At 34.1% G+C, this 11,040-nt stretch overlaps 2 protein-coding genes across 2 annotated transcripts; both read left to right on the forward strand.

The window, feature by feature from the left end:
• Positions 1-3,009: 3,009 nt before the first annotated feature.
• Positions 3,010-5,581, forward strand: LOC103477617 (C-type lectin domain family 4 member G-like). The gene is made up of 7 exons (XM_008430834.2): positions 3,010-3,055; positions 3,176-3,255; positions 3,928-4,044; positions 4,488-4,664; positions 4,750-4,913; positions 5,001-5,116; positions 5,193-5,581. The coding sequence occupies exons 1-7, from the start codon at positions 3,015-3,017 to the stop codon at positions 5,317-5,319; spliced, it is 822 nt and encodes a 273-aa protein (XP_008429056.1). The 5' UTR covers positions 3,010-3,014; the 3' UTR covers positions 5,320-5,581.
• Positions 5,582-6,933: 1,352 nt separating this feature from the next.
• On the forward strand, positions 6,934-10,228 carry LOC103477618 (CD209 antigen-like protein E). Its single transcript, XM_008430835.2, has 8 exons — positions 6,934-6,939; positions 6,987-7,074; positions 7,462-7,539; positions 8,494-8,598; positions 9,068-9,319; positions 9,413-9,576; positions 9,674-9,786; positions 9,863-10,228. Exons 1-8 carry the CDS (start codon positions 6,934-6,936, stop codon positions 9,990-9,992), a joined length of 936 nt encoding a protein of 311 aa, XP_008429057.2. The 3' UTR covers positions 9,993-10,228.
• Positions 10,229-11,040: the final 812 nt, after the last annotated feature.

Here is an 11,040-nt window from a genome sequence, read left to right on the forward strand (position 1 = left end):
AATGGAAGTCAGTGAGCTGTACAGAGAGGAATGCCTGGATCTGTGAAAAGAAGGCTTTATCTGTTTAATAGGTCACATTAAACTGATAATGTTTAAATCTCCAAACGGCATCAGGGAATATTTGAATGTAAATATAGGAAACCGATTAGGACTAGACTTTTATTTAGCTGCTTTTATCTCTCATAGCAAGTAAAAGTCTGTGTTTGTTGACATCAGTTTACCCTCATAACCAGATTTTTGGTATTTTTTTTCCATGTATACATTTTTTATAAGATTTTTAAGGGTCCTGTTTAGTACATTAGTACATATTTTATGTGCCCATGTTTTTGTAATCAAGTTATTTAGAAATTATGCAAGAAAAGAAATACTCTTAATCTCTGCATGTTAAACTATATAAAATAATATTTATACTGAAACCCACAAGTAAAAAACAGAACTTAAGACCTCAGTCTGTTGCCAGATGTTCTAAGATGTAGACACTTTGTTGTACTTCCTATGTTTATTCAGTTCTTCTGCTTTTAAACCTGACGTCTGTGTAGATGGTTTTCCTCCTGTACAAACTGTATGTGCTGAAATGAGCTTCAACACAACCAGGAGCAGTGAATGAGCTTCATGTGAAATTTGTGAAAAAAAAATATATTTCTTATTTGGAAAAACATCACATCTTGTGTGAAGAAGTTAACCTGAAGTCTCACCTGTAAATAAGCTGCTGCTGTAAATTAAGGCTCCTTTCATGTTTATGTCATTGTTCTCATTTTTCCAGCAACAGAGACCTGATGATACAATAAAATGCTGTATATGTTTTTCCTCATTATTCTGAATTATTATTTCTTAATGCTATTACATGTATAATTCAAATATATTGAATTTGTAATACTGTTTATAAAATAAATAAAAACAAAATACAAAGATTTACAGATTCTCTTCAACCTAACTGAATTTACTGCCAAGACAAGATATTTAATGTTCAAATGGATAAACTTTGTGTTTTTGCAGATATTCACTCATTTGAAATTTGGTGCCTGCAAAATGTTCCAAAAACATCGAGACAGAGGAAACAGGGCTCTGGGGAAGTTGAGGAATGCTCAACAAAGCTCTTGTTTGGAACATTTCACAGGTGAACAGGTTAAATGGAAACACCAACCCTGATAGGCTCAGTCATTAACAAGCAAGAATGGGCAAGATCTCCCTATTTGTGAACCTCTGCATAAGCAAATAGTCCAACATTTTAAGAATGTCTCTCAATGTGTAACTGCAATGGATTTAGAGATTTTATCTACAGCCTACAATATCATCAAAAGATTCAGAGAATCTCAAGAAATCTTTGAAAGAAAGCTGCAAGGCCAAAAACCAACACTGAATGCTCATGACCTTTGATCCCTCAGGCAGCACTGCATTAAAAACCGGCATCATTCTCTAACCAATATCAGCACATCGGCTCAGGAAGACTTCAGAAAACCATTGTCATTGAAAATGTGTGGTGCAAAACGAAGCAGCAAATACAGCAGATATGTCAGTTCCCAAATGTTTAGTGAAAGGAAAAAATGTGACAGTGGTAAATTTGCTCCTGTACCAACATTTGCAGGCGTCAAAGTGAATGAGTGAATATTTGCAAAAATAAAGGTTTTCCATTTAAAATTACATACCTCGTCTTATTAGTGAATTCATTAGGTTGACAAGGATTGCTTTGTATAAAATAAAAGCTCTTATTAAAATCTTTATAAAAGTGGCTCAGTTTTTAAGTTCTTTTATGTGTTTCGAAGTAGAAAGAACTGCTTGTTTTTTGTATTATTCTACCATGATTCTGCTCAGCCACTAGAGGGTGCTGCTTTGGTTTATGATAAAGGTTAGGAGTAATTTTATCAGTTTCCTTTTGGAAAATAATCTTTATTCCATCACACGACCCAACCCAGCTATTTCTCCCTTTCACAGCTTTCCAGAAGCCAGTGTTACTACTTTATATGTAATAATAGACGACGGGATGGGGGAATTTGTTTGTTGTTTTACCTTTTATTTGCAAGCAGAAGAATGAAGCTCATTTGCATTCTGTTCCTTTTAACCTTTCACTCAGACCATTAGGCAATTAGCTAAAATAATACAAAGATGTATCATAATCAAAATAAAGATTTGCTTATTAATATGCAGAAACACAATTTATATATATAAAAAAAAGATAAACATCAGCCTTGTAGTGGTTTAAAAGTGACAATTACTATGTATAAAAAAAAACTATTTTGTGGTCCCAGGGTTGCATGTTGCTCAGTAAGAGAAGAGGTATGAACAGATGGTGCAGTTTTTAGTTCCTGTTGCATGTTTGATGTCCCAACCCTGGGCTGGTTATTGCAAGAATTTCCTTTGTCTCTGTTCATCATGTCAAACTATTAATGAATAAAATTAAATATAAGTTTATAAAATCACAAAATTGCCCTCTTGGGGTGCAGCTGACATATTTACAGACAGGGCATCAACAAGTGCTACAGGAGTTGATCTTTGACTGGGACTCTGAAAATTATTGTTCAAAACTGAACAGCCTGGGGCCCAGATTCAGCTCCTGTACCCAGATGGGGGCGTCTATTACATACACTATAAATGTTGGTGTATTTAACACCAATGTGTATTGACCAACAGTGATAGTAGAGGTATTACACACAGATGGAATGACAGACCTACAGTCATATTATGTCCTTATATTTATTCACTTAATCCACTGTTAATTTGCAGAAACCGTTAAAGTCAAAGATCTGCTGAAATCCTGCCACTTAAATTGTTTCACACTCTGTAAGATGGTGTGACTTTTACAAGCTAAAAACTTAGTGAGGAAAGAAAGTAAAGTAACAAACTTCTTCCTCTTTGCAGACCACAGGCTCAAACATGGCTTAAGCATTAAGTTTTTTAAGAGCTATGAGCGACAGACATTAGGAGAAATAACCACTTCTTCTATATGATGCTCCGTTTCTCAAGTTCAGTGTTTTTTCAGTTTAGAAGAAGGAAAATAGCAGAGGAGGAAGTTCAGTATGCTTCAGAAACATACTGAACAACCAACGACAAGCAAAACGTAAGTTATACATGTTTTTACTTCAGCTGGTGCAGCGTCTCAATCATCCAGGAGATGTTTCAGAGGCAACTGCTTTCTACTTAAAAAGCAAGGAGATTCTTCTCATTTACATTCCTTAAGTTCACCTCCAATGGAAGAAGAAACTTATGATGAAATTAACATCCAAAATGAAACTGCTCACCAGGGGCCCAACTCAAAGGGTAAGTTTTAAAACTTTTTTCTTTTTCAAAAAAGAATATCAATATATAAGGCACTCACACTCCAGTCCTTGATAGCTGGCGTCCTACAGCACCAGATGTCCCACTGCACACACCTGAGTCAGGTTCCCATCTGTATTCTTTAGATTTTATCTGAATGCTAAGGAGGTAATGCAGCCATTTGATCTCAGTGTGTTGGACCAAAGACACTAAATGTTGCAGAACGATGGCCTCTGAGGACTGAAGACAGAGTTCTACAGTAACTCCATCCATTGCTGATATGGACATCAGTTTATTTTTAACCAAACACTTTAATATTTGATAATGAGAAGCGTCTTGTGTGTTTATACTTTGAGAAAAAAAAATAGGTGTTTAATTTATAAATTGGACTTTTTATTTTAAATTTGTCAAACTAATTTCTGGGGGGGTTAAGACAGTCAACTGTATTTAATAAGAAACATCAGTCTCCTTTGCAGCTTTTTGCAGAGTACTGGATGGATGGTTAAGCTTTATAGTGTCTTTAACTTAAATCATCTAGAGGGACGGGTAAACAATATTCAAGAAGAGATCAATTTTATTTTATATTTTCTGAATTATTGCATTGAGAATGCATTTGATAGTATAATCATGCTTCCTATAATAAGTTGCTTATAGATTCTTGTTTTGCCTCAACAGAACGTTTATCGGAGAAGGAAGCAGAAATAAGACGTCGGTACCATCAGATGTTGGCTTTATGTTTTGGGACTTTTTGTGTCTTCTTGGTATTGGGAATCATAAGAGTTGCTATAAATCGTAAGCAAACGTTATTCTACATTACCGATTGGAAATAATAACATGTTAGAAATCATATTTATTCACTGGTTTAGTGTTGGATTAGTAATGCATTTTAGGGTTCTTTAAAATCCATAGTAAGCTTTGTGGAGTTGTAGATTTGTATGTGTAATTTTGTTCTTTCCATAAATATTCAAAGTTATAACAAGACTTTTATTATATTATGGATGGTAAAAATAGTCCTAAGAGGATAGTGGGTTTGAACTCTACTAAAGTTATTGAAAAACAAACATTCCCAGTTAAATTAGAGACAGTTAATTAAAAAAATATTTTATTACTCTTTAGGTAAGTTGAGATGGAAAACAAAAACTTCATGGTCCTCAACAACAAAGTTATTTTTTTCTTAGATAACAGAAACGTAACATACCAGATTAAAAAATTGACACGAGTCTATAATCTCTCAGAAAGCAACATCCACAATCTGACCATGGAAATCCAGGAGCTCAAGGAGAAAAACCAGAACCTGGAGGGAGAAACGAGAACCTTGAAGGAACAAATAGACAACATGACGAAAACTCACAATGAGCTCAATGTCAGTCGAGCTCAGTGGAGCATTGATGAATACTGCCGTAATGACAAGGGTAAGATCAGCTCTTCTATCATCTCAAAACAACACATTGTCATGACAGTTTCAGTTAAATATGTATTTGTTGATCTCTGTTTAAGGAAAGAAGTGTGGACCTTGTCAGTCTGGCTGGAATCTCTTCAGCTCCAGCTGCTATGCATRTAATAATGCAAAACTTGCTGATCAAAGAAACTGGGATGCAGCACAACAAGACTGTAAAGGAAAAGTTTCACATCTTGTTGTTGTAGCAAATCAAGAGGAAAAGGTAAACAGCCTGTATGAACTGAAACTGTATAAATGTTATGTTTTTAAAGTTTGTAAATGTTTCCCTTTTTTCTCATGTTGATTTTAGAATTATGTCAATAATAATGTCAGTCCTGCTGGAGCAGGAATTAATGGATACTGGATTGGCCTGAGAGCTGAAGGAAACAAATGGAAATGGATCGATGGAACTGAACTAGCTAACCAGTAAGAGACACATACTATCTTATACAATGACTGGTAATATCAGTAAGCTCATATTTAACYAATGTTGTTTTGTCAGGGACTGGATAAAAACAGCTGCAGTCGACGGTCAGTGTGTAACTTCCCTCCAAACTAGAGAATGGAAGTCAGTGAGCTGTACAGAGAGGAATGCCTGGATCTGTGAAAAGAAGGCTTTATCTGTTTAATAGGTCACATTAAACTGATAACGTTTAAATCTCCAAACGGCATCAGGGAATATTTGAATGTAAATATAGGTTACCAATTAGGACTAGACTTTTATTTAGCTGCTTTTATCTCTCATAGCAAGTAAAAGTCTGTTTGTCGACATCGGTTTATACTCATAACCAGTTTTTTTTTTATGTATACATTTTATAAGATTTTTAAGGGTCCTGTTTAGTACATATTTTATGTGCCCATCTTGTTTATTTAATCAAGTTATTTAGAAATTATGCAAGAAATACTCTTGCATAAGAGTATTTCTATTTCTATATTTAGAAAATATAATTTTCTAAATATAGAAAATTATATTTGGACTAAACCCACAGCTAAAAAACAGAACTTAAGACCTCAGTCTGTTGCCAGATGTTCTAAAATGTAGTCACAACAGAAACCTGATAAATACTATGTTTTCTCATTATTTTTGATTATTTCTTAATGCTATTACATCTATAATTCAAATACATTGAATTGAATTTGTGATACTGTGCATAAAATGAATAAAAACAGAATACAAAGATTTGCAGATTCTTTTCAATCTAACCGAATTTCCTGCTAAGACAAGATATTTAATGATCAAACTGATAAACTTATTGTTTTTGCAGATATTCACTCATTTGAAATTTGGTGTTTATAGTGACAATTACTATAAAAAAAAACTAGTTTTGTGGTCCCTGGGTTGCATGTTGCTCAGTAAAAGAAGAGGTATGAACAGAAGGTGCAGGTTTTTAGTTCCTGTTGCATGTTTGATGTCCCAACCCTGGGCTGGTTATTGCAAGAATTTCCTTTGTCTCTGTTCATCATGTCAAACTACTAATGAATAAAATTCAATATAATTTTATAAAATCACAAAATTGCCCTCTTGGGGTGCAGCTGACATATTTGCAGACAGGACATCAACAAGTGCTACAGGAGTTGATCTTTGACTGGGACTCTGAAAATTATTGTTCAAAACTGAACAGCCTGGGGCCCAGATTCAGCTCCTGCACCCAGATGGGGGCGTCTATTACATACACTATAAATGTTGGTGTATTTAACACCAATGTGTATTGACCAACAGTGATAGTAGAGGTATTATACACAGCTTGCATGTAAAGCATCAGTGCAGATGGAATGACAGACCTACAGTCATATTATGTCCTTATATTTATTCACTTAATTCACTGTTAATTTGCAGAAACTGTTAAAGTCAAAGATCTGCTTGTGGTCTGCTGAAAGCCTGTCACTTAAATTGTTTCACACTCTGTAAGATGGTGTGACTTTTACATGCTAAAAATTTAGTGAGGAAAGAAAATAAAGTAACAAACTTCTTCCTCTTTGCAGACCACAGGCTCAAACATCTTTTAAGCAATACTCTAGATGCAGTTGCTTAACTTGCCCTTCAGTGACTCCACTCACTGAATTAGAATTAGAATTATCTTATACAAAATGTTCCCAAAACAAGACATCGTTATGACCTAACGTTTTTTTTCCAGATTAAGTAATAATATAAATTACTTTTCTAATTTAAATACAGCAGAAGTTTTAAATTGTCAGAGCATAAAAGATACTTGAGACTAAAGGGAAATGCTTACTTCTCCTAAATGATGGTCGGTTATTTTGCTCAATTTTATGCTAATTTTTGCCAACAAACCAGACAAACTTTAGCAGTAAGGCTGTCGAGATGGCAGAGGATGAGGTTCAGTATGCTTCGGTTACTTTCAAAAGCAAGAAACGGCAAACAGGTGAGCTTTGTGTTGATATGTTTTATTAACATGATGCTGTCTGTGGTTGTCTGATCAATGTCGAGTGTAATGTGGATTTAATTAAATTGGGTTGCTGCAGAGATGGGTACCCAGCCAGCCATTAGTCTGTGGTAGTTCTTACAGGACAGATCTATATATTTTTCCACATCTCTACTTGGTGCCAAAAGGTGTGGAGGACATTTAGTGTGGTCAGTATTTTTTTAAATAAAAATTAATAGGATTATTACCATCTATTTAGACCTTCAGTTTCTTCAAATGTGATAAATTGAAATGTAAGGACAGCAGATGTTAAAACAATGTAATTTTAACATGTTATTACATTTATTTTGTAATACTTTAAGACATTTGAACTTTCCTTTATTTCAGCTAAAAACCAGGAGGAAGTTGTGTATGATGAAGTGAAGATACCAAGTCAAACAGCTCAGCAGACATCTGACACAAAGGGCAAGTTGTAAAAGAAATAAGACAGCAAAAATAAAATGATAGTATGTGTAAGGCAAGGTCAAATATTTTAACACTGCTATTTAAAGGGTTCAAGTTTCAGTTCAGATCAACTTTCATCAGAAAGAAAATAATGGAAAACACAAAATGTGAAAAAATGAATCGTTTACCAAACAGCAACTGAGGCAACAGTCTAAACTGAAACTATGAACATCTCCTCATTTTCTCTAATATGCTTTTTACAAAAAGCTGTTTAACTAAAGTTACAAGTGGTGCTGATAATGAATTCATCATGACACACTGATGATTATCTGATTTTATAATAATACCAGGGGCAACAGAAAATACTGCCTGCTACAGTAACTAAACAAAAAAGTCATGTAAAGAGAGAACTCAAATTAGCATGACTTTCAGTTACATTTAGAATAATCACACTCCTCAAATATGTACGTTTTCTGATGTAAATATAAACAGTCAAAGATAATTTATAGAACAGGGTGGAAATGAGGAAGGACCTGCTCCAACAGACAGGTGCTTTCAGCAGATAACAGTCTTAGGGACTTTAGGGGACAAAAAAACAAAGATGTGAATTTTGAAAAACTCAGAAAACCTAATTAACACCTTAAAATGACTGGATAATGCTGGAAGCTCAATATGATGAATTTAGGATGACTTATTCCTTTTGTAGATTATTTTGTTTGTTGAAATACAGACAAAAATAAGTGAAAATATTGCTTTGTTGAATTTTTAGGATAATCAGTAGATACCACGAATGATAATTTTATATTTCTCAGTTGAAAATTTAACTTTTCTCTGCCAATATTCTTTGTTAAATGATGACAATATTTTTGTAACATTTTAAAATAAAAACAGTGTCAATATAAAACAAAGAATACTAATACAAGTTTGCTGTGTCCTCATAAAACTTGATGTATATTTTCTGAATAATTTCCGCAGGACTTTTATCAGATGAAGAGAAAAGAAGATTTTGCCGGTATAAGAAGTTGGCTTGTTGCTTTGGGATTCTGTGTGTGATTTTGGTCTTGGCCATGTTTGGAGTCTGTAAGTAAATACTTTAAACATGTGACTTATAACGAACATGAATGAGATTCCTCTGTTAAAACATGTGGGAATGCAGCCTGCATATCATGGAGACATGAGTTCTCTTGGGTTTACTTGTAAAATAACCAATAGAGAGAACTAGAAATGCATTTTAAATTAAGCTGCTTTTGAAAATATGTAAGAATTCCAAGTCTTTAATTAAGGAAATCCTGTAGCTGCTGGGTATGTTTTACAAACTAAAACCGTCAGATGTTTGAAACTTTAGTTGTTTCCTTCAAAAGCAATAATAATATTCTTAAAATGCTTCATTTTACATGTCAAATGGACAGTAGATCYTCACACTTATAGAAGAACATAACACATTTCTATTGCTTTTGTTTAGCAAATTTTGTTAAAGTTTTCAAAATCCTACATATGTTTTAAATCTATATCATCCATATGTAATATGTGACATCTTGATGCCTTGCAGTTGCATTTCTTTACAAGAGCAAACTGAACCAGCTGGAAATCAACCAAACAGCCATACTGCAGGAAAACAACCTGACACAACAAAAAAACAACCTGACAACAGAACTTGATCAGGTTAAAAAGATAAACCAGGAGCTGCAGACAGAGAAGAAAAACCTCACAGAGCAAATAGAAAGCATGAAGAAAACCTGGAATGAGCAGAACGTCAGTCGAGCTCAGTGGAGCCTTGATGAATACTGTCGCAAAGACAGAAGTATGTTCAGATATACTTGTGGTAAAATATTAGCTCTGATAAAATTTATATTGGCCAGACCAAATGTTTATTCATTGATCTCTGCTGTTTCAGACAGACAGTGTAATTCTTGTCAGAAAGATTGGCTTCAGTCTCAGTCCAGCTGCTATGTAGTTAATGATGCTGAACCTAAGAATCAGAAAACCTGGGAAGAAGCACGAGAAACTTGCAGAGAAAAGAGTTCAGATCTGGCTGTTGTTGGTAATGAAGTAGAAAAGGTAAAGACAGAGCTGGAAACTGTTTATATATTTTCAGCAAACTGTTGGCCATGTAAGTGAAGTAAATTTGTAATCATTTTATCTATATTGTTCACAGACGTTTCTTAAAGAGAAAAGTTGGGTTAACAGCAACATTAATGGATACTGGATTGGTCTCGGAGCAGAAGGAGGGAGATGGAAATGGATCGATGGAAGTGATCTGACCAATCAGTGAGAGACACATTATCTTTTAAACTTTGTATAAAATAAATCTATCAGCCTTGATCTAACTGATGGTTTCCCTTAGAACCTGGATACAGCAGCAGCCTGCAATTGATGGTCAATGTGTAACTTCTCTCCAGAACCGAGAATGGAAGTCAGTGAGATGTACTGACAAGAACGCCTGGATCTGTGAGAAGAAGGCTTTATCTGTTTAAAATGAAATATTCAGACTTCTAAAGGTTATTTGGAAAACCTAAATGTAAATTAAAATTTCGCTTACGTTTTTCACAAGAGATAAACTATAGTTTGTTATTAACCATAGCAATAAAAATTATATAATGATAATTTATGCATTAACTGAAGTAATTAAAGCTGTAAATTTGCTATCTGGGCGTTTCCCAGCTGGCGTCGTCCTCAGAGTAAATAATCATCACTCTGAGGACGACACCAGAATTTAGAAATAGCAAGTATCTTTAAGTGGCACAAAATATTCATTGTATAACTTTAAAAGACTTTTCTACTATTTGTTCAGTTTCACATGATTTATTCAAATTCATTAAAAGAAATTGAGGTCTGATACGTTTTCTGTTTCTGTACACAATTGCTTCAGTGTTCATTTTTGACCAGCAGGGGGTGCTGTTATATTTTTTAAAAAGACAGGGATCATAAAATAATTATTTATTTTAAATGCTGAAGTGATGTATTATGTTATTGATGTATGTCCTTGTTTTAACATTGTTATTGTGAATAAAACTAATGACAGTGGCATCTGACTTCATTTTTCTCACTAAAGCTCCACCAGGTCTGACATTGTTCCTGGAGTATAAAGATAATAATCATTCCTATGATCACCTCGTCAGTCAGTATCATAACAGTCTTCATATAAAGTGAATACTGAGCCCCTAAAAGGACACTGATGGAAAAAATAAAAATCTTGGTCCTCACCACATATTATCTTGTGAACACCATGCACAAGTTTTATTTTGTTTATTTTTTCCTTCAGTTTACCTTTAGGGGCTCTGTAAGAGAGAAAATAGATTTTAAACATTTCATTTCAAATTTAGATTCTGTGGAAAACAACTTCTGTTCCTGAGAAAACCTAGACAAACAATACAAATCTGCTAAACAGTGGCACTTTAATTCCACAGTTTGGTTTTTATATTGCTATAATTTCATGAGAACTACTCCCGATTGTCAAATGAAGCAAAGCAAACCAAAGTCCAATGCACCAAGAAAGTGAAATAAAACCAAACCTCAGATAAA

Source organism: Poecilia reticulata, linkage group LG16, assembly GCF_000633615.1.
Source record: "Poecilia reticulata strain Guanapo linkage group LG16, Guppy_female_1.0+MT, whole genome shotgun sequence".
Taxonomy (NCBI): Eukaryota; Metazoa; Chordata; class Actinopteri; order Cyprinodontiformes; family Poeciliidae; genus Poecilia; species Poecilia reticulata.

Bases quoted from the DNA above. Each gene is read 5' to 3' on its own strand.
- LOC103477618 (XM_008430835.2), top strand. The intron at 7,075-7,461 runs GTGAGCTTTGTG...CCTTTATTTCAG, and splicing joins AAGCAAGAAACGGCAAACAG to CTAAAAACCAGGAGGAAGTT. The intron at 7,540-8,493 runs GCAAGTTGTAAA...TAATTTCCGCAG, and splicing joins GCAGACATCTGACACAAAGG to GACTTTTATCAGATGAAGAG.